Below are 25,570 nucleotides of genomic sequence, written 5' to 3'. Positions count from 1 at the left end.
CCGTCCATGTGCACGGCCAGCGCGGAAGTCCCCGGCGCACCACAAGTCCCAGCCGCGCCACAATGTCAAAAAACACCCAGCAACGGCCGGCGCGGCAGTTCCCAATACATAAAGTCACTCAGCAAAGCTGTAGTGAATAATAGCACGAGCGCTCCGCGCTGTTGCCCCCGGCGCACTAACACTCCCAGCAATGCTGGTGTGTGTGTGCGCGCTTGCCCGGGGACACAGAGTACCTTAATGTAGCAGGGCCTGTCCCTGACGATACTCAGCTCCATATCCAGCAGGTTCTCTGGGTCTGTGGATGGAGCCCGGTCTCAGTGCCTGGAGACCTGTAAGATCCCACTTCGCCCAGAGCCCTGAGGGGGGATGGGGAAGGAAAACAGCATGTGGGCTCCAGCCTCCGTACCCGCAATGGGTACCTCAACCTTACAAACCGCAAGTGGGGTGAGAAGGGAGCATGCTGGGGGCCCCATATGGGCCCACTTTTCTTCCATCCGACATAGTCAGCAGCTGCTGCTGACTAAACAGTGGAGCTATGCGTGGATGTCTGACCTCCTTCGCACAAAGCAGAAAACTGGTGAGCCAGTGATCCCACTGGGGGTGTATAGCCAGAAGGGGAGGGGCCTTACACTTTTTAGTGTAATGCTTTGTGTGGCCTCCGGAGGCAGTAGCTATACACCCAATCGTCTGGGTCTCCCAATGGAGCGCCGAAGAAAATAATATTTATTCATTTATATAGCGCTGTTAATTCCACAGCGCTTTACATACAAAGGGAACACTGTCCCCATTGGGGCTCACAATCTAGAGTCCCTATCTGAATGTCTTTGGAGTGTGGGAGGAAACCCACGCAAACACGGGGAGAACATACAAACTCCTTGCAGATGTCGTCCTTGGTGGGAATTGAACCCAGGATGCGGCAAGAATGCAGTGCTAACCACTGAGCCACAAGACTACAGTGCTAACCACTGAGCCACCACAAGACTGCAGTGCTAACCACTGAGCCACCACAAGACTGCAGTGCTAACCACTGAGCCACCACAAGACTGCAGTGCTAACCACTGAGCCACAAGAATGCAGTGCTAACCACTGAGCCACCACAAGAATGCAGTGCTAACCACTGAGCCACCGTTCCGCCCCATCAGAGTGCAGTCACATTGGCTTTTTGGGAATATTACATGTCAGGTGTTAAAATTAATGCTTTAAGCGTTATTCCCATCTTCATAGATGGCTATTGTTGGAGAGAGCTTGTAAATACAAGCACTTTTGCAATTTACAGCTTATTCAAATTTGCAGCCATACTTGAGACATTAACGCTTTTCTTTCGTTTATGGCTCGTTGCCTAGGAGACCGACCACCGTTGTTATGTAACCTGTAAGCACTGCGCTGAAGCTGGCTGGGATTAGGAGGTAACAGCTGCAAAAGTGTTTACAGGGTTAATAGAAAAGTGCTGGTAAGCGCTGTGCATGTTCTGTTTATTAGCAGCAGTGGTCTCCAAGGCAACGAGATATAAACAAAAGAAAAAAAGAGAATTTTGTTTACTTACCGTAAATTCTTTTTCTTATAGTTCCGACATGGGAGACCCAAACCATGGGTGTATAGCTTCTGCCTCCGGAGGACACACAAAGTACTATAGTAAAAAGTGTAGCTCCTCCCTCTGAGCTTATACACCCCCTGGATAACCAAATCTGGCCAGTTTAGTGCAAAAGCTGAAGGAGAATAGCCACCCACAAGTAGAGATAGAGCAAGAACCGGAACAACCGGAACCTCTGTCTACAACAACAGCCGGTGATAACACGCGGAACAAGAAACTGCCAACAGGCAACAGGGAGGGTGCTGGGTCTCCCATGTCGGAACTATAAGAAAAAGAATTTACGGTAAGTAAACAAAATTCTCTTTTTCTTCATCGTTCCTATGGGAGACCCAGACCATGGGACGTCTCAAAGCAGTCCATGGGTGGGAAATAAACAGAAAACTGAGAAGTAGGCAAAACCTAACTTCACAAATGGGCGACAGCCGCCTGAAGGATGCGTCTGCCCAAGCTCGCATCTGCCGAAGCATGAGCATGCACTTGGTAGTGCTTCGAAAAGGTATGCAGGCTAGTCCAAGTGGCAGCCTGACAGACCTGCTGAGCCGTAGCCTGGTGCCTGAAAGCCCAAGAGGTACCGACAGCTCTGGTCGAATGCGCCTTGATCCCCGGCGAGGGAGGCACCTGAGTGCACTGGTAGGCATCGGATATGGCCGACCTAATCCAACGAGCTAGGGTCGGTTTAGAAGCCGAGAGACCCTTACGCCGACCTGTGGTTAGCACAAAAAGAGGTGCACTGCCTAAGAACAGCGGTGCGAGACACATAGATCCGGAGCGCCCGCACCAGATCTAAAGTATGCAACGCTTTCTCAAAGCGATGAACAGGAGCCGGACAAAAGGAAGGCAGGGAAATGTCCTGGTTAAGGTGGAAAGGAGAATGTCCAGCTGCAGAGGACGCAGATGGAACTGGGCAAAGGGAACCGCTTCCATTGACGCCACCATCTAACCCAGCACCTGCATGAGGTGCCTGATGGAATGGCGGCGGGGCCTCAACAGAGAGCGCACCGCCAGATGAAGGGACTGCTGTTTGACTAAGGGCAGCTTCACAAGTGCCGGCAGAGTCTCGAATTGCATCCCTAGGTACGTATGAACAAGCGTGGCGAGAGTGAGCGAGACACTCCGCTGCCAGTCTGCACTGGATGAAGCCTTGACAAGAAGGTCGTCCAGGTAAGGGATTACTGCCAACCCCTAGAGGTGCAGAACCGCAACCACTGCTGCCATGACCTTGGTAAATACTCGAGGGGCTGTGGCTAACCCGAAGGGGAGAGCCAGAAATTGGAAATGTTCCTCTCCGATTGCAAACCGTAGCCAACGCTGGTGTGAAACTGCAATTGGACTAGGAAGAGATTTGAGTAAAAACCTCTGAACCGTTCCCTGGCGGAAACCGGTACAATTACTCCGTTGGCCTGTAAGGATGCCACGGCCTGAGAGAAGGCGGCGGCCTTGGAGCAGGGGGGAGTGGACAGAAAAAATCTGTTTGGCGGCCTGGAAGAGAACTCTATCCTGTAGCCGTGGGAGATGATATCCCGCACCCACTGATCGGAGACGTGTTGAAACCACACGTCGCCAAAGTGGGAGAGCCTGCCACCGACCAAGGACGTTGCTGGCTCGGCCAGATAGTCAAGAGGAGGCTGCCTTGGTGGCAGCAGCTCCTGCGGACTCTTGTGGACGCGGCTTCTTGCGCCAGGTGGGCTTCTGGCCCTTGGCTGAGTTAGTGGACGAGGCCAAGGGCTCAGAGGCCGCCCAGTTAGAGGAACGAAAGGAACGAAACCTCGACTGGTTGCTGCCCTGGACAGGTTTCCTGGGTTTAGTCTGTGGCAAGGAAGTACTCTTCCCGCCAGTAGCCTCCTTAATAATTTCATCCAGTTGTTCACCGAACAGCCTGCACCCAGCAAATGGGAGCCCAGCAAGGTACTTCTTTGAAGAAGCATCTGCCTTCCACTCTCGAAGCCACAAGATCCTGCGGACAGCAAGGGAATTAGCGGAGGCCACCGCCGTGCGGTGAGAAGCCTCCAGCATGGCAGACATGGCGTAGGCTGAAAAGGCTGAAGCCTGGGAAGTTAGGGCAACCATTTCAGGCATAGAGTCCCTAGTGAGGGAATGCATCTCCTCTAGGGAAGCAGAGATGGCGTTGAGAGCCCACACTGCTGCAAAGGATGGTGAGAACGAGGCCCCTGCCGCCTCATAGACAGACTTGGCCAGGAGGTCAACCTGGCGGTCAGTGGGATCCTTAAGTGAGGTGCCATCAGCCACAGATACGACTGTCCGGGCTGAGAGTCTAGACACCGGAGGATCTACCTTTGGTGAGTGAGCCCACTCCTTGACCACCTCTGGTGGAAACGGAAAACGGTCGTCAGAACCACGCTTTGGGAAGCGTTTGTCAGGACAGGCTCTGGGCTTGGACACAGTGGCTTGAAAACTGGAGTGGTTAAAGAACACACTCCTTGTTCTCTTAGGCAAGGTAAACTGGTGCTTTTCTGCCAGAGAGGGTTGTTTCTCTGATAGTGGTGGATTGAGGTCCAGTACAGAATTAATGGACGCAATCAAATCACTAACATACGCATCACCCTCGGACGGATCAATGGGGCACATGGGGGTAGCGTCCGAGCCCCCAGTAAAGACCTCCTCCTCGTCCTGTGAGTCGGCTCGTGAATCGGAGCCGTGGGACGAGGAAGGAGAGGGGTCCCTGCATCTCCTTTTAGGAGGACGGGGTCTGGGAGCAGATGAAAAATCCTCTGTGAGCTCTGCAGAGCGAGTCGGAGCAGCAGAGGCGCCCTGAGAAGGGGGCTGATGCATGCTCAGCAGAGTCCGGGACAGCTGTCCCATGGAGTCGGCAAAGGACTGGGAGATAGCCTTAGAAAACGATGCTACCCAAGCCGGGGGTTCAGCCACCGGGGCCGGAGCAGCCGGAGGGACCCCTGGGGAGACTCCAGGCTGAGGCACCACCATGTTAGAGCAGGCATCACAATGTGGATATGTGCTCGGTTCAGGCAGTATGAGCTTACATGCAGTGCATATTGAGTACAGCCTTGCAGCGTTGCTCCTAGTGAGAGACATGCTGCTGAGGTGGGGGCTCTGCAGTAAAGAACACACTCCTTCAGAACGACCCCCAGAGAGTGTATAAGAAAGTCCACAACCAGAGGTTGTGGCTTACCAGACCAATTTGTGTGCCCTCCGGATTCCACAGCTCGGACCCCCAGACAGATTGCAGAGATGCAGCAGCCAGCGCCGATCAGTGTGTGAACGCTGATAAAATGGCGCCGGAGTAAGGTGGGGGGGCGGGGCTTAGTCCAAGAGCGGGAACCGGAGGGCCAAGGAGATATACAGGGGAGGGAAACATCTCCTCAGAGAGGAGTGTCCTCCCCTGTGCTGAACGGCCAGTGGGCGGCGCCGCACTGTCCCCCTGCATGACTGACATGCAGGGGCAGTGAAACCGAAAGTAGGCCGCAGCCAAAGCCGGGGCCTAAATTTTTCAATGCGGCCGGCGAGCAGGCACCCTCGGCGCGGTTCTCAGGTGAAAACCAGAGAACCCGGCTGGAAAAGTCACCAAAAGTAACCTGACACACTCTCCCCAACAATAAAGATGCAAAGGACCCCCTGCAATAACGTCTCAAATACTTAGCTTGTGAGACGCAGGGCCAGGTCCCTGAGGGATGAGTGCTCCATCCGGCAGGGTCCTGCAAGGGCTGCGGATGGAGACCGGTCTCATGCAAAGCAGTGAGAACCGTGATGGCTCCCACTTCAAGCCAGAGCCCGAGGGATGGTGAAGGAGCGCAGCATGTAAGGCTCCAGCCTTGTAAAATCAACCTTAACAGCACCGCCGACATAGTGGGGTGAGAAGGGACATGTCGGGGGTCCAGCTTGGACCCGCTTTTCTTCCAACTCTTTAAAATCAAAAATCAGATGAGAATGCATGTGTGTGTGACCTCCTGAACACAAAGCATTGAACTGGCTAGATTTGGTTATCCAGGGGGTGTATATGCTCGGAGGGAGGAGCTACACTTTTTAGTGTAGTACTTTGTGTGTCCTCCGGAGGCAGAAGCTATACACCCATGGTCTGGGTCTCCCATAAGGAACGATGAAGAAAGTATCAATATGTATGTTCTGCTTACTAGTAGCAGTGGTCTCCAAGGCAACGAGATATAAACAGAAGAAAAAGTATCAATATGTATGTTCTGCTTACTAGTAGCAGTGGTCTCCAAGGCAACGAGATATAAACAGAAGAAAAAAAGAGAATTTTGTTTACTTACCGTAAATTCTTTTTCTTATAGTTCCGACATGGGAGACCCAGACCATGGGTGTATAGCTACTGCCTCCGGAGGACACACAAAGTACTACACTAAAAGTGTAGCTCCTCCCTCCGAGCATATACACTCCCCGGATGACAAATCCAACCAGTTTAGTGCCAAAGCTGAAGGAGGACATCCACCCATGAGTAGAGATAAAGTAAAACCCGGAATAACCGGAACCTCTGTCTACAACAACAGCCGGTGAAAACACACGGAACAAGAAACTGCCAACAGGCAACAGGGAGGGTGCTGGGTCTCCCATGTCGGAACTATAAGAAAAAGAATTTACGGTAAGTAAACAAAATTCTCTTTTTCTTCACCGTTCCTTATGGGAGACCCAGACCATGGGACGTCTCAAAGCAGTCCATGGGTGGGAAATAAACAGAAACTGAGAAGTAGGCGAAACCTAACTTCACAAATGGGCGACAGCCGTCCGAAGGATGCGTCTGCCCAAGCTCGCATCTGCCGAAGCATGAGCATGCACTTGGTAGTGCTTCGAAAAGGTGTGCAGACTAGACCAAGTGGCAGCCTGACAGACCTGCTGAGCCGTAGCCCAAGAGGCACCGACAGCTCTGGTCGAGTGCGCCTTAATCCCCGGCGGGGGAGGCACCTGAGAACATTGGTAGGCATCGGATATGGCCGACCTAATCCAACGAGCTAGGGTCGGTTTAGAAGCCGAGAGACCCTTGCGCTGACCTGTGGTCAGCACAAAAAGAGAGGTGCACCGCCTGAAAAAAACAGCGGTGACACAGATCCGGAGCGTCCGCACCAAATCTAAAACATGCAACGCTTTCTCAAAGCGATGCACAGGGGCCGAACAAAGGGAGGACAATGAAATGTCCTGGTTAAGGTGGAAAGGAGACACCACCTTAGGGAGAATGCCCGGAGTCAGACGGAGAACCACCTTGTCTTGGTGAAAAAAAACAAAACAAAACAAAAGAGGGTGACTCCGAAGAGAGCACAGTCAAATCAGAGACTCTCCTGAGAGAAATTATGGCCACCAGAAAGACCACTTTCTGTGAAAGACGAAACAACGAAACCTCCCTAAGAGGCTCAAAGGGGGGTTTCTGTAAGGCCATGAGGACCAGATTAAGGTCTCAGGGATCCAGAGACCGCCGGTAAGGCGGAATGATGTGAGATGCGCCCTGCATGAAAGTGCGCATCTGGGCCAGCCGGGCGATACGCCGCTGGAACAACACTGACAGAGCCGAGACCTGTCCCTTGAGGGAACTGAGGGACAGTCCTAGCTGCAGGCCGGACTGTAGAAGGACAGGATGGTCGGCAAGGAAAAACGGCCAAGGAGCATGGCCGGAAGAACGACACCAGGACAGGAAAATTCTCCAAGTCCTGTGGTAAATCCTGGCCGAGGAAGACTTCCGAGCCTGAGTCATAGTGAAGATGACCTCGGAAGGAATGCCTGAAGCCGTAAGGATTCAGGGCTCAAGAGCCACGCCGTCAATCTGAGAGCCGCAGAATTCTGGCGGAAAACGGACCTTGTGAGAGAAGGTCTGGCCGGTCCGGGAGATGCCACAGCACCTCTACGGACAGACGGAGCAGGTCTGGGAACCAAGCTCGCCTGGGCCAGTCTGGGGCGATTAGTACGACCCGACGGCCCTCCATTCTGATCTTGCGCAGGACTCTGGGCAAGAGAGCTAGAGGGGGAAACACGGAGGCCAGACGGAACTGGGACCAATCTGGAACCAGCTCGTCCGCTGCCAAGGCCTGAGGATCGTGGGAGCGAGCCACGTAAACCGGGACCTCGTTGTTGTGCCGGGTTGCCATTAGATCCACTTCCGGAGTGCCCCGCCTGCTAAATTGACCGGAACACTGCCGGATGCAGGGCCCACTCGCCGCTGTCCACAGTTTGACGGCTGAGATAATCTGCCACCCAGTTTTCTACGCCTGGGATGTGGACTGCGGATATGGTGGACTTTGAGTCCTCCGTCCACTGAAGGATATGTTGAACTTCCAACATTGCTAGGCGGCTGCAAGTCCCGCCTTAGGTGATTGATGTAGTCAACTGCTGTCGCGTTGTCTGACTGGACTCGAATGTGCTTGCCCGCCAACAGGTGGTGAAAAGCTACGAGAGCTAGGAGTACAGCTCTGATTTCCAGCACATTGATCGAGAGGGCTGATTCGGACGGAGTCCAAGTGCCCTGTGCTCGGTGGTGGAGAAACACTGCTCCCCAGCCGGATAGACTGGCATCCGTGGTGAGAATCACCCAATACGGGGCCAGAAAGGAGCGTCCCTGGGACAGAGAGAGAGGGGCCGAAGCCACCACTTAAAGAGAGCTCCTGGTCTGTGGCGACAGAGCCACCAGCCTGTGCGAGGAAGAGGTTCCTTGTCCCAACAGCGGAGAATGTCCAGCTGCAGGGGACGCAGATGGAACTGGCAAAGGGAACCGCCTCCATTGACGCCACCATCTGACCCAGCACCTGCATGAGGTGCCTGATGGAATGATGGCGGAGCCTCAGCAGAGAGCGAACCGCCAGATGAAGGGACTGCTGATTGACTAAGGGCAGCTTCACAAGTGCCAGCAGAGTCTCGAATTGCATCCCTAGGTACGTAAGTTCCTGGGTCGGGGTCAGAGTGGACTTGCAAGCGTGGCGAGAGTGAGCGAGACACTCCGCTGAGAGTCTGCACTGGATGAAGCCCTGACTAGAAGGTCGTCCAGGTAGGGAATCACTACCAACCCCTGGAGGAGCAGAACCGCAACCACTGCTGCCATGACCTTGGTGAATACTCGAGGGGCCGTGGCTAACCCCAAGGGGAGAGCCACGAATTGGAAATGTTCCTCTCCGATTACAAAACGTAGCCAACGCTAGTGTGAAACTGCGATTGGCACATGCAGATAGACATCTCTGATGTCGATGGATGCTAAGAAATCTCCTTGGGTCATTGACTGATCGCAGAGATTCCATGCAAAAGTGCCGCACCTGAACATGCTTGTTGAGAAGCTTGAGATCCAGGTCGGAAGGCACCGTCCTTTTCGGGAACTAGGAAGAGATTTGAGTAGAAATCTCAGAACCGTTCCCAGTGGGGAACTGGTACAATTACTCCATTGGCCTGCAAGAATGCCACGGCCTGTGAGAAGGCGGCGGCCTTGGAGCAGGGGGGAGTTGACAGAGAAAATCTGTTTGGCGGGCTGGATAGAATTCTATTCTGTAGCCGTGGGAGATGGTAACCCACACCCACTGATCGAAGACGTGTTGAAACCACACGTCGCCCAAGAGGGAGAGCCTGCCACCTACCAAGGACGTTACTGGCGCGGCCAGATAATCAAGAGGAGGCTGCCTTGGTGGCAGCAGCTCCTGCCGACTTAGGACGCGGCTTCATGCGCCAGTTGGTTTACGGACCTTGGCCGAGTTAGTGGACGAGGCCGAGGGCTTAGAGGACGACCAGTTAGAGGAACGAAAGGAACGAAACCTCGACTGGTTCCTGCCCTGGACAGGTTTCCTGGGTTGTGGCATGGAAGTACTCTTCCTGCCAAAAACTTCCTGAATAATTTCATCCAGTTGTTCACCAAATAGACTGGTCCCGGCAAAAGGGAGTCCAGCAAGGAACTTCTTAAGAAGCATCTGCCTTCCACTCTCGAAGCCACAGGAACCTGCGGATAGCGAGGGAAGTAGCCGAGGCCACCGCAGTGCGGTGACAGTCTCCAGCATGGCAGACATGGCATAGGATGAAAAGACTGAAGCCTGAAAGTTAAGGCAACCATTTCGGGCATAAAGTCCCTGGTGAGGGAATGCATCTCCTCCCGAGAAGCAGAGATGGCTTTGAGAGCCCGCACTGCTGCAAAAGATGGGGAGAACGAGGCCCCTGCCGCCTCATATATAGATTTGGCCAGAGGGACAACCTGGCGGACAGTGGGATCCTTAGAGAGATGCCGTCAGCCACTGATACAACTGTCCGGGCTGAAGTCTAGACACCGGAGGGTCCACCCTTGGTGAATGAGCCCACTCCTTGACCACCACTGGTGGAAGGGGGAAACAGTCATCAGAACCACGCTTTGGAAAGCATCTGTCAGGACAGGCTCTGGGCTTGGTCACAGTGACCTGAAGCTGGAGTGGATAAGGAACACACTCCTTGTTCTCTTAGGCAAGGTATGCTGATGCTTTTCTGCCAGAGGGGGTTGCTCCCCTGATACAGGCGGATTGAGGTCCAGTACAAATATAATGGACGCAATCAAATCATTAGCATCTGCGTCACTTTCGGACAGATCAATGGGGTACATGGAGAAGCGTCCGAGCCCCCAGTAAAGGCATCCTCCTTGTCCTGCGAGTCAGCTCGTGAACCAGAGCCGCGGGGCGAGGAGGGAAAGGGGACCCTGCGTCTCCATTTTAGGAGGACGGGGTCTGAGACCAGATGAAGAATCCTCTGAGCTTTGCTGAGCTAGCCGTAGCAGCAGAAGCGCCCTGAGAAGGGGGCTGATGCATGCTCAGCAGTGTCCGGGACAGCTGTCCCCTGGAGAGAGGGATTCTACCCAAGCCGGGGGTTCAGCCACCGGAGCCGGAGCAGCCGGAGGGACCACTGGGGATAAGCCTCCAGGCTGAGGCACCACTATGTTAGAGCAGGCATCACAATGTGGTTATGTGCTCGGTACAGGCAGTACGAGCCTACAGCAGTGCATAATAAGAACAGCCTTGCTCTGATGTGAGACATGCTGCAGAAGTGGGGGCTCTGTCCAGGATGACCCTCAGCAGAGTATATAAACAGAGTATATAAGCAGCTGCACAACCGGAGGTTGTGACTTGCCAGACCGTTTACATAGAGACATCTCTGTGCCCTCCAGATCCCCCAGCCCAGGCCCCCATTTGTCACAATGTGTTATGCAGACATTGAGAACGCTGAGAAAATGGCGTCCGCAGCCTGCGTCTCCACGAGGAGAGGGGGCGGGGCCTACTGTGAGAGCAGGACGGAGGGCAAATGAGACATACAGGGGAGGGAATCTTTCCTCAGTGAGGAGTGTCCCTTCCCTGTGCTGAATAGCCGCTGGGCGGAGCCACACTGTCCCACTGCACTGACTGACATGCAGGAGAAGAGAATCGAAACTAGGCCTCAGGCGAAGCCGGGGCCTAGATTTAAACATGCGGCCAGCGTGCAGGCACCATCGGCGCGGTTCTCCAGAGAAAACTGGAGAACCGGCCGGAAATGTTAACACAGTTATGAAACACACTCTCCCCAATAAATAAGGTACAAGGGACCCCTGGAAAGACCACCGTCTGTGGTAATAACGTCTCAGTACTTAGCTTGTGAGACGCAGGTGCCAGGTCCCTGGGGGGTGATCGCTCCGTCCGGCAGGATCCTGAAAGGGCTGCGGATGGAGACCGGTCTCCTGCAAAGCAGTGAGAACCGTGATGGCTCCCACTTCAAGCCAGAGCCCGAGGGATGGTGAAGGAGCGCGGCATGAAAAAGGGCTCCAGCCCTGAAATCAACCTTAACAGCACCGCCGACACAGTGGGGTGAGAAGGGACATGCCGGGAGTCCAGATTGGACCCGCTTTTCTTCCAAATCTTTGAAATCAAAAATCAGAGGATGCATGTGTGTGTGTGACCTCCTGAACACAAAGCATTGAACTGGTTGGATTTGTCATCTGGGGAGTGTATATGCTCGGAGGGAGGAGCTACACTTTTAGTGTAGTACTTTGTGTGTCCTCCGGAGGCAGTAGCTATACACCCATGGTCTGGGTCTCCCATAAGGAACGATGAAGAAAGTATCAATATGTATGTTCTGCTTACTAGCAGCAGTGGTCTCCAAGGCAACGAGATATAAACAAAAGAAAAAGTATCAATATTACAAGGAAAGACGATAATTTTAATAATCAGTAAATTGCAAAATTGTTAGTATTTATAAGTACTATTAGACAACACGCAATTCTGAAAATGTGAATAACCCCTTTAAGAAACAAACAATTCATTTTGGTGTCCAATTTAAAAGCAGGATGAGCATTTTTTGTAAAGGACGTAAAATGCCTCTTACCTCCAGTCGTCTGCGCTAGTTGGGAAGACTTTCCCCGACTTTGTGGTGATAATCGTTCCATCAATGTCAAACCCGGCGATCTACAAGGTAATCAATACAATATTGGTGACAGTTTCCAAGCCCATAAGCAAAATAATCCAATCAAGACTGGCAGTGTGTGAGGAAAAAAAACGGTCATTATGGAAATATATTGGGGAGGGCATTACTGTAGATGGTCAAAGAAACTGGACACAATGGGAGCGAGCTGTGGCGGCTCGGTATATCCATCTAATAATACCACCCACATGGCTGCAGCATTGTCCCGGGTGTGAGTAGAAAGGGCTGATCATTAGCCCCCTCCCCCCATGGTAATGTCTTATAAGATAACCTAAATTTCCCCTTTAAGACCCAGCACTACTATGCTCAGGGGCTCGGTACTCGTAACTAGTGATGAGCGGGCACTACCATGCTCAGGGGCTCGGTACTCGTAACTAGTGATGAGCGGGCACTACCATGCTCTGGTGCTCAGTACTCGTAGCTAGTGATGAGCGGGCACTACCATGCTCGGGTGCTCAGTACTCGTAACTAGTGATGAGCGGGCACTACCATGCTCGGGTGCTCAGTACTCGTAACTAGTGATGAGCGGGCACTACCATGCTCAGGTGCTCAGTACTCGTAACTAGTGATGAGCGGGCACTACCATGCTCGGGTGCTCTGTACTGGTAACTAGTGATGAGCGGGCACTACCATGCTTGGGTGCTCAGTACTCCTCGTAACTAGTGATGAGCGGGCACTACCATGCTCTGGTGCTCTGTACTCGTAGCTAGTGATGAGCGGGCACTACCATGCTCTGGTGCTCAGTACTCGTAGCTAGTGATGAGCGAGCACTACCATGCTCGGGTGCTCAGTACTGGTAACTAGTGATGAGCGAGCACTACGATGCTCAGGTGCTCAGTACTCGTAACTAGTGATGAGCGGGCACTACCATGCTCGGGTGCTCAGTACTCGTAACTAGTGATGAGCGGGCACTACCATGCTCGGGTGCTCAGTACTCGTAACTAGTGATGAGCGGGCACTACCATGCTCGGGTGCTCAGTACTCGTAACTAGTGATGAGCGGGCACTACCATACTCAAGTGCTCAGTACTTGAGCCCGCATTAAAGGGCAATATACAACCAATGACATATATGTATGTCATTAATCGTGAAGGGGCTAATGGGTGGGCAGAGCTGCGAAAACCCTTCAATGTGCAGATGCATGTACATACAGAGGGGGTTTAGCCGTTGCTGTACCTTAGCAGATGACTGCACGCCCTTCTTGTTAAACACCAGAAGCTTGCCGTGTTCCTCCCAGCTGTCTCTGCTGCAGGCTGGGCCTCTCTCGGAGTCATTGGACGCTTTGGTGCTCGTTTTATCCTCTTGGGCGGCCGTCTCCTGCAATTCTCTCAGTTTGTGGGCAATCTCTTCGTCCTCTGAATCCTCGCTGTTTTCCGCCGGTTTTGCTGCAGACGCTTGAAGCTTTGTCCTCTTGCCGCTCGGCTCTGATTTTCCGTCTTCCTCCCGTTGGGTCCTCTTGGTGCTCGGCTCTGATTTTCCGTCTTCCTCCCGTTGGGTCCTCTTGGTGCTCGACTCTGATTTTCCGTCTTCCTCCCGTTGGGTCCTCTTGGTGCTCGGCTCTGATTTTCCGTCTTCCTCCCGTTGGGTCCTCTTGGTGCTCGGCTCTGATTTTCCGTCTTCCTCCCGTTTTGTCCTCTTGGTGCTCGGCTCTGATTTTCCGTCTTCCTCCCGTTTGGTCCGCTTGCTGCTCTCTGATGTTGATGCGCTAAAAAAGTCAGTAATGGTTTTCTTTGGGGAAGCGGCAGCCGCGGGTTTTCTACTCCCCGGCTTTGTGGCTTTGGGTTTTCCGGTGTTTCTTGGATTTTCGTTAGTGAAGACGACGGTGTAAGGATGGGAGGAATTGACAATATAAAGAGTCTGACTCTCATTCATCAAGGTGCTCTCTCTCGGCTTCAGCTTCACCTCGCCAACTGATGTGGGGTTCGCACCCAGCTAAGAAAATACACAAAAACACACGCATTACCTTAGATATTAATGATTTCCATCTGCAAAGGAAGATCTGTGCCCCGCCTGCAACTAATGGTGACCAAGGGTGAAGGCTACAGATGGGCAAAAGGATTTGGTAGCATCCGTCCGGTCTTCTGTGTCAGCCGGACAAGAGCAGTCTAGACCCTCGGCCCGCTTCTTTTATTTCAGGGCCTAGTAAACACAAGAGGCGCTAAGGATGCTGGACGCAGAAGTGACGACCACCGCGGAGGACCGGGACACCTAGTAAATGGGAGCCGAGCTGCAGAATCCAAGGACAGCCACGACACAATGTATGGGGATGTGGTGCCCTGGCTTCATAAATGGAGACTCGAGGCTGATTTTGGGATTGTCAGACCCCCACCAATGTGATATTGATGACCTATCCTAAAAATAAGCTCATTAGCATCTAAGTCCTGGACAAACCCTTTAACTTGTAGACTACTACAGTAATAACGTATTTTTCGAATTATAAGACGCACTTTTCCTTCCAAAAATTTGGGAGGAATATGAGGGGTGCATCTTATCCGAATGTAGCTTACCGGGGGGTGGTGGAGAATGGTCACAGGAGGCAGGGGCAATGCTGTGGCAGCTGTGCTGGTGCGTGCTGCGGACGGTGAGGCAGGGGCCATCCTGAAAATGTCGGAGGTGCGCGCTTCAAATAATGGCGCACGGAGTCGGGAGCTTTCGATTCAAGATTTCATCTACGCATGCGCCGCCTCCACCCCACTGATGTCCCAGCAGCGACTTAAGAAACATGGCGCCTGGAGGTGGCGTGTGTGCAGATGAGATCTCGGCACATCATTGAGCTGATAACTCAATATCTGCGCATGCGCCGACTCTGGGCGCCATGTCTTTGGAGCCCGCACCGACGACAGTTTCTGGATGTTCCTGGTCACAGCACCCGCTGCAGCATCTCCCTACTCCACACCTGCCCCTGGCTCCTGTGACCCTGCTCCACCGTTACCCTCTGAAAAACACCGGATTATAATACGGACCCCATTTTTTTTTTTTTTTTTACCTTTTCTCCCTCTAAATTTGGGGTGCATCTTATAAACCGAAAAATGTGGTAATTATTATCTATGGAGCTTTTCTTACACTACGGATATTTAATATAATATTTATTCATTTATATAGCGCTATTGGTTCCACAGCGCTTTACATACATTGTGAGCCCCAATGGGGACAGTGTGTCCAATCTAAATTCCCTATCTGTATGTTTTTGGAGTGTGGGAGGAAATCGGAGACCCCGGAGGAAACCCACGCAAACACGGGGAGAACATACAAACTCCTTGCAGATGGTGTCCTTGGTGGGATTTGAACCCAGGACCCCAGCGCTGCAAGACTGCAGTGCTAACCACTGAGCCACCACAAGACTGCAGTGCTAACCACTGAGCCACCGTGCCGCCCATATATATAAACCTCTTTCTCGGTGGATCGGACATCCATTGGTTTTTGGTGTCTCCGGTCTTGTGATCGCACAGGTGACCTGTTCCTTACCTGAGTGACACGCACTACTTTCTTCTCCACGTTGGCTACAAGCTCCACTGTAAGACAAAGGAGTATATATTATATTCAGGTCAATTACACTGTAATAAGTAATGGATTCTAGTTGCCGTTATAGAGATGGAAACATTGTACAGCCAGAAATTATATGGCATTTGATTGAGTTCCTTCCCTACCAGGTGCACGGAGCGGGCTCAGGAGCTTAGACCGTACCAAACCTGCCAAATGTCAGCTGTATCATACAGCCAGCATCAGGATGTAAAAGCAGCTATTAATAATAATTTTATTCATTTATATAGCGTTATTAATTCTGCAGCGCTTTACATACATTGGCAACACTGTCCCCATTGGGGCTCACAATCTAGAGTCCCTATCTGTATGTCTTTGGAGTGTGGGAGAAAACCGGAGTGCCCGGAGGAAACCCACGCAAACATGGGGAGAACATACAAACTCCTTGCAGATGGTGTCCTTGGTAGGATTTGAACCCAGGACCCCAGCGCTGCAAGGCTGCAGTGCTAACCACTGAGCCACCACAAGACTGCAGTGCTAACCACTGAGCCACCACAAGACTGCAGTGCTAACCACTGAGCCACCACAAGACTGCAGTACTAACCACTGAGCCACCACAAGACTGCAGTGCTAACCACTGAGCCACCACAAGACTGCAGTACTAACCACTGAGCCACCACAAGACTGCAGTGCTAACCACTGAGCCACCACAAGACTGCAGTGCTAATCACTGAGCCACCGTGCCGCCCTTTAACCCTGTTAAATGATGCTGTCAATTTTTGACAGAGATATATAAGGGTTTGTCCGGTCTAAACTGCTACGTCTGCGGTTACTCTATATATCACTGCAGACTTATGAATCCTCCCAGTGCACGCACTGAGTGCTGCAGGATTTGCCGGTTCTGAGCCGGGACCGGCGGTCATAAACAAAAAGTGTAGGTTCTTTTTTAGGACTATTTACATCCATAACCCTTTAACATGATAAATAGCACATGGCCCCTAACATGAAGACTAAAACAAGAGGACACTGACCTTGCTGCTTGGAACATTTCCTATCTGTGATGCCGGTCTCTGGCCCTCTCCCCAGGACGACTCCTTCCCCATCTGGAAGCTCTATAGGACTGTGTTTGCCGCCTGCGCTGTGAATGTGGCACTTCATCTCTGCACAGCCATGAAAGAGAAAAGGCAGAGATGTAATTTCATTATTGCGTCTTCACAGACTGTTATATATCATTGAGGAACACATTTCATGTAGACTCGCTCATCACTAGTTACAAGTATCGAGCACCCGAGCATGGTAGTGCCCGCTCATCACTAGTTACAAGTATCGAGCACCCGAGCATGGTAGTGCCCGCTCATCACTAGTTACAAGTATCGAGCACCCGAGCATGGTAGTGCCCACTCATCACTAGTTACCAATACTGAGCACCTGAGCATGGTAGTGCCCAATCATCACTAGTTACCAGTACAGAGCACCCGAGCATGGTAGTGCCCGCTCATCACTAGTTACCAGTACTGAGCACCCGAGCATGGTAGTGCCCAATCATCACTAGTTACGAGTACTGAGCACCCGAGCATGGTAGTGCCCGCTCATCACTAGTTACCAGTACTGAGCACCCGAGCATGGTAGTGCTCACTCATCACTATTTACGAGTACTGAGCACCTGAGCATGGTAGTGCCCACTCATCACTAGTTACGAGTACTGAGCACCCAAGCATGGTAGTGCCCGCTCATCACTAGTTACCAGTACTGAGCACCCGAGCATGGTAGTGCCCGCTCATCACTAGTTACGAGTACCGAGCACCCGAGCATGGTAGTGCTCACTCATCACTAGTGATAACTTGTAGGAGGAGAGCATCAAAATTATGAATTGGCACATGTGGAATGAAATACTTAACAAAAAAGTGTGAAACAACTGAAAATATGTCTTATATTCTAGGTTCTTCAAAGTAGCCCCCTTTTGCTTTGATTACTGCTTTGTACACTCTTGGCATTCTCTTGATGAGCTTCAAGACGTAGTCACCGGAAATGGTTGTCACTTCACAGGTGTGCCCTGTCAGGTTTACTAAGTGGGATTTCTTGCCTTATAAATGGGGTTGGGACCATCAGTTGTGTTGTGCAGAAGTCTGGTGGATACACAGCTGATAGTCCTACTGAATAGACTGTTAGAATTTGTATTATGGCAAGAAAAAAGCAGCTAAGTAAAGAAAAACGAGTGGCCATCATTACTTTAAGAAATGAATGTCAGTCAGTCCGAAAAATTGGGAAAACGTTGAAAGTGTCCCCAAGTGCAGTGGCAAAAACCATCAAACGCTACAAAGAAACTGGCTCACATGAGGACCGCCCCAGGAAAGGAAGACCAAGAGTCACCTCTGCTGCGGAGGATAAGTTAATCTGAGTCACCAGCCTCAGAAATCGCAGGTTAACAGCAGCTCAGATTAGAGAGCAGGTCAATGCCACACAGAGTTCTAGCAGCGGACACATCTATAGAACAACTGTTAAGAGGAGACTGTGCAGCAGCCTTCATGGTAAAATAGCTGCTAGGAAACCACTGCTAAGGACAGGCAACAAGCAGAAGAGACTTGTTTGGACTAAAGAACACAAGTAATGGACATTAGACCAGTGGAAATCTGTGCTTTGGTCTGATGAGTCCAAATTTGAGATCTTTGGATCCAACCACCGTGTCTTTGTGTGAAGCAGAAAAGGTGAACGGATGGACTCTACATGGCTGGTTCCCCCCGTGAAGCATGGAGGAGGAGGTGTGATGGTGGAGGGGGGGGGCCTTTGCTGGTGACACTGTTGGGGATTTAATCAAAATTGAAGGCATACAGAACCAGCATGGCTACCACAGCATCTTGCAGCGGCGTGCTATTCCATCCGGTTTGCGTTTAGTTGGACCATCATTTATTTTTCAACAGGACAATGACCCCAAACACACCTCCAGGCTGTGTAAGGGCTATTTGACTAAGGAGAGTGATGGGGTGCTACGCCAGATGACCTGGCCTCCACAGTCCCCAGACCTGAACCCAATCGAGATGGTTTGGAGTGAGCTGGACCGCAGAGTAAAGGCAAAAGGCCAACAAGTGCTAAGCATCTCTGGGAACTCCTTCAAGACTGTTGGAAAACCATTTCCGGTGACTACCTCTTGAAGCTCATCAAGAGAATGCCAAGAGTGTGCAAAGCAGTAATCAAAGCAAAAGGCGGCTACTTTGAAGAACCTAGAATATAAGACATATTTTCAGTTGTTTCACACTCTTTTGTTAAGTATTTCATTCCACATGTGATAATTCATAGTTTTGATGCCTTCAATGTGAATCTACAATTTTCAGAGTCATGATAATAAAGAAAACTCTTTGAATGAGAAGGTGTGTCCAAACTTTTGGTCTGTACTGTTTATATGTATAAAATATAATAATAAACACGGTTTATAGGAGGGAAATCTCAGACTTGCACATTATGCATGAGCAGCGGGGTGCAGAGACCACACTGCAGCCTCCGGCGTTTCCGCCTTGCAGGACAAGTCTGGGCGCATCACTTTCAGGTAGCACAACTTTCTAAACCACAGCTGTAAACTACATTTCCCAGAATGCACTGCAGTCTGACGAATAAAAGCATTCTTTATGGATGTCTGTGAGCCGATATTGCACAACCCGATCCCCCGATATCGCACAGACCTAGCCCCTCCGACCGCGCTCCCCACAAACTGACCTGACCGACACAGCCCTCAGCAGCCAGGCGCTTCTCTCTCAGCACTTCCGTGTTTGGCCGCTGGGTGGCGCGCAGGTGCAGCATAGTAAACATTCCGCCACAACCGGAACAACGCGCGATGGTTCCGGGGCAGAATCCACACACACAATTGTTATTTGCTGTTATCGTTGGTCACTGTACTCGGAGCGTTTTTTGATACATTTTTGTATACAGATTTTAGTGAAGCTGACAACTAACATGTCAGCAGTTATAGCTCCCTTGTACAGGGTGTATGGAGCGTATACAGAGTGCATAGAGCGTGTACAGGTTGTATGGAGCCTGTATAGAGTGCACGGAGCGTGTACAGTGTGCATGGAGCGTGTACAGGGTGTATGGCAAGTATATAGGGTGTATGGAGCGTGTACAGGGTGTATGGAGCGTGTACAGTGTGCATGGAGCGTGTACAGGGTGGATGGAGCGTGTACAGGGTGTATGGAGCGTGTACAGGGTGGATGGAGCGTGTACAGTGTGCATGGAGCGTGTACAGGGTGGATGGAGCGTGTACAGTGTGCATGGAGCGTGTACAGGGTGTATGGAGCGTGTACAGGGTGTATGGAGCGTGTACAGGGTGTATGGAGCGTGTACAGGGTGTGTGGAGCGTGTACAGGGTGTGTGGAGCGTGTACAGGGTGTGTGGAGCGTGTACAGGGTGTGGAGCGTGTACAGGGTGTGTGGAGCGTGTACATGATGTATGGAGTGTGTACAGAGTGTGTGGAGCACGTAGAGGGTGTATGGAGCGTATACAGAGAGTATAGAACGTGTACAGGGTGTGTGGAGCGTGTACAGTGTGTATGGAGCGTGTACAGGGTGTATGGAGCGTGTACAGGGTGTATGGAGCGTGTACAGTGTGTATGGAGCGTGTACAGGGTGTATGGAGCGTGTACAGGGTGTATGGCGCGTGTACAGTGTGCATGGAGCGTGTACAGTGTGCATGGAGCGTGTACAGTGTGCATGGAGCGTGTACAGGGTGCATGGAGCGTGTACAGGGTGTATGGAGCGTGTGCGTGTACAGGATGTATGGAGTGTGTACAGGGTATGTGGAGCGTGTACAGGTTGTATGGAGCCTGTATAGAGTGCATAGAGTGTGTACAGTGTGGATGGAGCGTGTACAGGGTGTATGGAGCATGTACAGTGTGCATAGAGTGTGTACATTGTGTATGGAGCGTGTACAGGGTGCATGGAGCGTGTACAGTGTGTATGGAGCGTGTACAGGGTGTATGGTGCATGTACAGGGTGTGTGGAGCGTGTACAGGGTGTGTGGAGCGTGTACAGGGTGTGTGGAGCGTGTACATGATGTATGGAGTGTGTACAGAGTGTTTGGAGCGTATACAGAGAGTATAGAACATGTACAGGGTGTATGGAGCGTGTACAGGGTGCATGGAGCGTGTACAGGGTGTATGGAGCGTGTGCGTGTACAGGATGTATGGAGCGTGTACAGGGTATGTGGAGCGTGTACAGGGTGTATGGAGCGTGTACAGAGTGTGTGGAGCGTGTACAGTGTATGGAGCGTATACAGAGTGTATAGAACGTGTACAAGCTGTATGGAGCATATACAGTGTATAAAGTGTACAGAGTGTATGGAGCGTGTGCAGAGTGTATAAAGTGTACAGGGTGTATGGAGCGTGTACAGTGTGCATGGAGCGTGTACAGGGTGTATGGAGCGTGTGCGTGTACAGGATGTATGGAGCGTGTACAGGGTGTGTGGAGCGTGTACAGGGTGTATGGAGCGTGTACAGAGTGTGTGGAGCATGTACAGAGTGTGTGGAGCATGTACAGTGTGTATGGAGCGTATACAGAGTGTATAGAACGTGTACAAGTAATGTTTCTGGATTGAAATGAGGTTTATTGTACTAACAGAAAATGTGCAATCTGCATTTAAACAAAATTTGACCGGTGCAAAAGTATGGGCACCCTTATCAATTTCTTGATTTGAACACTCCTAACTACTTTTTACTGACTTACTAAAGCACTAAATTGGTTTTGTAACCTCATTGAGCTTTGAACTTCATAGGCAGGTGTATCCAATCATGAGAAAAGGTATTTAACCCCTTAACGACCTTTGACGTACTGAGTACGTCATGGTGACATGGTGCTAAACGACCCATGACGTACTCAGTACGTCATGGCGAAATCGCGGTCCCGAAGCCCCGGGGAGTGAAATTTGTTTAATTAAACGGTAGATTCGGGAAGGAGGGGACCTCTGCCTGACCTCAGGAGGGGTGGTGCCTCCTCCCCGAACGTACAGAGGCTGTGATTGGCTGACGAACGCCGCTCAGCCAATTACAGCCACTGTAATGTTCCAGCCATTGAAAATGGCTGGAACATTGAAATCCAGCCCTGATCAGTGCTGCTGTAGCACTGGCCATTGGCTGGAGCTGGGTAATCGATGCTTCACCCGCCCCCAGCTCTGATTGGAGAGACCGGTCTTGTGACCGCTCTCTCCAATCAATGTGGATCTGCGGCCTGTGACCGTCCCTGGAAGCTGAGGAGAGCGGTAAGTTGCTGTCCCCGCCGCCCACCCCTGTCCCCGATCGCCCCGCCGCTGCTCCTGATCCACCGCTGTCTCCGATCGCCCCGCCGCTGCTCCCGCTCCACCGCTGTCCCCGGCGCCATGCTCCCGCTCCACCGCTGTCCCCGGCGCCATGCTCCCGCTCCACCGCTGTCCCCGGCGCCATGCTCCCGCTCCACCGCTGTCCCCGGCGCCATGCTCCCGCTCCACCGCTGTCCCCGCCGCTGCTCCCGTGCACCGCTGTCCCCGCCGCTGTCTCCGATCGCCCCGCCGCTGCACGCGCTCCACTGCTGTCTCCGCCACTGCTCCCGATGCACCGCTGTCCCCGCCGCTGTCTCCGATCGCCCCGCCGCTGCTCCCGATCCACCGCTGTCCCCGCCGCTGTCTCCGATTGCCCCGCCGCTGCTCCCGATCCACCGCTGTCCCCGGCGCCACGCTCCTGATCCACCGCTGTCCCCGGCGCCATGCTCCCGCTCCACCGCTGTCCCCGCCGCTGCTCCCGATGCACCGCTGTCCCCGCCGCTGTCTCCAATCGCCCCGCTGCTGCTCCCGCTCCACCGCTGTCCCCGCCGCTGCTCCCGATGCACCGCTGTCCCCGCCGCTGCTCCCGATCCACCGCTGTCCCCGGCGCCATGCTCCCGATCCACCGCTGTCCCCGGCGCCATGCTACCGATCCACCGCTGTCTCCGGCGCCATGCTCCCGATCCACCGCTGTCCCCGCCGCCGCTCCCGATCCACCGCTGTCCCCGGCGCCATGCTCCCGCTCCACCGCTGTCCCCGCCGCCGCTCCCGATCCACCGCTGTCCCCGCCGCCGCTCCCGATCCACCGCTGTCCCCGCCGCCATGCTCGCCACTGTCCCCGCCGCCGTCGCACCCACCTTTTTCAGCCGCTGCTGCCCCCGAATCGGCCCCCACTGTTCCCGATCGGCGGCCGCCGCCACCTCCTTCATCGGCTGCCCCTTCTCCATTGCCACACCTCCTATCCCTCCATGTGCTGCAAGCCACCCTCCCCCCACGTGGGGCGAGGGTGGCTTGCAGCACATGTGGGGGGAGGGTGGCTGGCTTGCAGCACATGTGGGGGGAGGGTGGCTGGCTTGCAGCACATGTGGGGGGATGGTGGCTGGCTTGCAGCACATGTGCTGCAAGCCACCCTCCCCCCACATGTGCTGCAAGCCACCCTCCCCCCACATGTGCTGCAAGCCACCCTCCCCCTACATGTGCTGCAAGCCACCCTCCCCCTACATGTGCTGCAAGCCACCCTCCCCCCACATGTGCTGCAAGCCACCCTCCCCCCACATGTGCTGCAAGCCACCCTCCCCCTACATGTGCTGCAAGCCACCCTCCCCCTACATGTGCTGCAAGCCACCCTCCCCCCACATGTGCTGCAAGCCACCCTCCCCCCACATGTGCTGCAAGCCACCCTCCCCCTACATGTGCTGCAAGCCACCCTCCCCCTACATGTGCTGCAAGCCACCCTCCCCCCGGGGCCCCCCCTCCTCCATGTGCCATCTCTCTCTCCCATCAGACTCTGCCCCCCTCCCCGATCTGCTGCCTGCTCTCTCCCATTTTCCATCTACTGCCCCCTCTCACCCTCCTCGATCTGTTGCCTCCTTCATCTGCTGCCTCTTCTGTCTGCTGTGATCCTGCTGCCTAGATCCATCCTGTAAGGTAGGTATCCCCATCTCACCTCCCCCCCCCATCCTCTGCCGCTCCTCCATCCACTGCGCCATTTCCCATCCATCCGCTGCGCCATTTCCCATCATCCATCCGCTGCGCCCTTTCCCATCCTCTGCCGCTCCTCCACCCGCTGCGCCCTTTCCCATCTTCCATCCGCTGCGCCCTTTCTCATCTGCCGCCCCGCCCTCTCGCATCGCATTATCCAGCGCAGTTGCTCGCTTCCAGACTGCAGTGGATGATGCGATGCGAGACTCGTGCATTGCTCTCACGTTTGGCACTGGTCTTAGTGGCAGGCGCTCATTTTTTTTTTTTATTTTTTTTACTGATGTCTGTATTTTTTATTTCGCCAAACTAATTTTTTTTGTATGGGGGGGGGTCTAGTTTCCAAAATGGGATCACATGTGGGGGAGCTCCATTGTTTAGGCACCTCAGGGGGTCTCCAAATGAAACATGGCGTCTGCTAATAATTCCAATCAATTTTACTGTGAAATGGCGCTCCTTCTCTTCTGAGCCCCGCCGTACGCCCAAACAATTGATTTCCACCACATATGAGGTATCGTCGTACTCAGGAGAAATTGCACAATACATTTTATGGTGCATTTTTTCCTGATACCCTTGTGGAAAAAAAAGCTACCTGTTTGAAAAAACAATTTTGTGGTAAAAAAAAAGAATAAAATATTTTCACGGCTGAACATTACAAACGTTTGTGAAGCCTCCAGGGGATCAAAGTGCTCACTAAACAGCTAGATAAATTCCATGAGGGCTCTAGTTTCCAAAATGGGGTCAATTGTGGGGGAGCTCCATTGTTTAGGCACTTCAGGGGGGTCTCCAAACGCAACATGGCGTCCGCTAATAATTCCAACCAATTTTGCTGTGAAATGGCGCTCCTTGCCTTCCGAGTCCTGCCGTGCGCCTAAACATTTGATTTCCACCACATATGGGGTATCTGCGTACTCAGGAGAAAATGCACAATACATTTTATGGTGCATTTTTTCCTGATACCCTTGTGATAAAAAAAGCTACCTGGTTGAAGCAACAGTTTTGTGGTAAAAAAAAAATTTTTTCTTTTCACGGCTCAACGTTATAAACTTCTGTGAAGCCCCCAGGTGTTCAAAGTGCACATCAAACATCTAGAAAAAATATTTGAGGGCTCTAGTTTCCAAAATGGGGTCACTTATGGGGGAGCTCCATTGTTTAGGCACCTCAGGGGGTCTTCAAACCCGACATGGCGTCCGCTAATGAGTGCAGCTAATTTTGCACTCAAAAATTCAAATGGCGCTCCTTGCCTTCCGAGTCCTGCTGTGTGCCCAAACATTTGATTACCACCACATATGGGGTATCTGCGTACTCAGGAGAAAATGCACGATACATTTTATGATGCAATTTTCCTGATACCCTTGTGAAAATACTATTTTTTTATGGCTAAAGTAACATTTTTGTGTTAAAAAAGTAAAATTTTCATTTTTTCGTCTACATTGCTTTGGTTGCTGTGAAGCTCCTAAAGGGTTAATAAACTTCTTGGATGTGGTTTTGAGCAGAGTGAGGGGTGCAGATTTTAGAATTGGATCACTTTTGGGTATTTTCTGTCGCCTAGGTTTCTCAAATCACTCCAAATGTGATGTGGTACCTAAAAAATTTTTTTTTGTAAATTTTGTTGGAAAAATGAGAAATTGGTGATGAACTTTGAACCCTTCTAACTTCCTAATGGAAATTTTTTTTTTCAAAAATTGCGCTGGTGTAAAGTAGACATGTGGGAAATGTTATATAGTAACTATTTTGTGTGACATATCTCACAGATTTATGGGCATAAAATTTTCAAATTTTGAAAATTGCAAAATTTTCAAAATTTTCGCCAAATTTCCGAAATTTTCACAAATAAACGCAAAACATATCGGCCTAAATTTACCACTGACATGAAGTACAATATGTCACGAAAAAACAATCTCAGAATCGCCAGGATCCGTTGAAGTGTTCCAGAGTTATAACCTGTCAAAGTGACACTGGTCAAAATTGCAAAAAATGGCCGGGTCTTTAAGGTGAAAACAGACTGGGGGCTGAAGGGGTTAAGGTGGCCACTTGCAATCTAGAAATATTACTGTGTCCATCAGTTATTAGATATATGAAACTGAAATAGCTGTTGCAAAAACCCAAATTGTTATAAAGAAAAAAGGTTAACATTAATAGGGGTGCCCAAACTTTTTCATATGAC

General features: G+C 51.9%; 1 protein-coding gene across 1 annotated transcript in view; it reads right to left on the bottom strand.

Annotated features, from left to right (window-relative positions):
* PNKP (polynucleotide kinase 3'-phosphatase) overlaps positions 1-19,203 on the bottom strand; it is a 95,885-nt gene extending 76,682 nt beyond the window's left edge. The window contains exons 1-5 of the mRNA XM_075328859.1: positions 19,138-19,203; positions 16,461-16,589; positions 15,415-15,461; positions 13,126-13,881; positions 11,855-11,934 (exon numbers count right to left, since the gene is read on the bottom strand). Coding sequence (XP_075184974.1) covers positions 11,855-11,934; positions 13,126-13,881; positions 15,415-15,461; positions 16,461-16,587 — 1,010 coding nt within the window. The 5' untranslated portion in view covers positions 16,588-16,589; positions 19,138-19,203. The remainder of the gene's footprint in view (positions 1-11,854; positions 11,935-13,125; positions 13,882-15,414; positions 15,462-16,460; positions 16,590-19,137) is intronic.
* Between the last annotated feature and the right edge of the window lie 6,367 nt (positions 19,204-25,570).

Source organism: Anomaloglossus baeobatrachus, chromosome 11 (genome assembly GCF_048569485.1).
Source record: "Anomaloglossus baeobatrachus isolate aAnoBae1 chromosome 11, aAnoBae1.hap1, whole genome shotgun sequence".
NCBI classification, from domain to species: Eukaryota; Metazoa; Chordata; class Amphibia; order Anura; family Aromobatidae; genus Anomaloglossus; species Anomaloglossus baeobatrachus.
The sequence above is the reverse complement of the archived record's forward strand: the minus strand, read 5'-3'. Positions and strand labels throughout refer to the sequence as shown.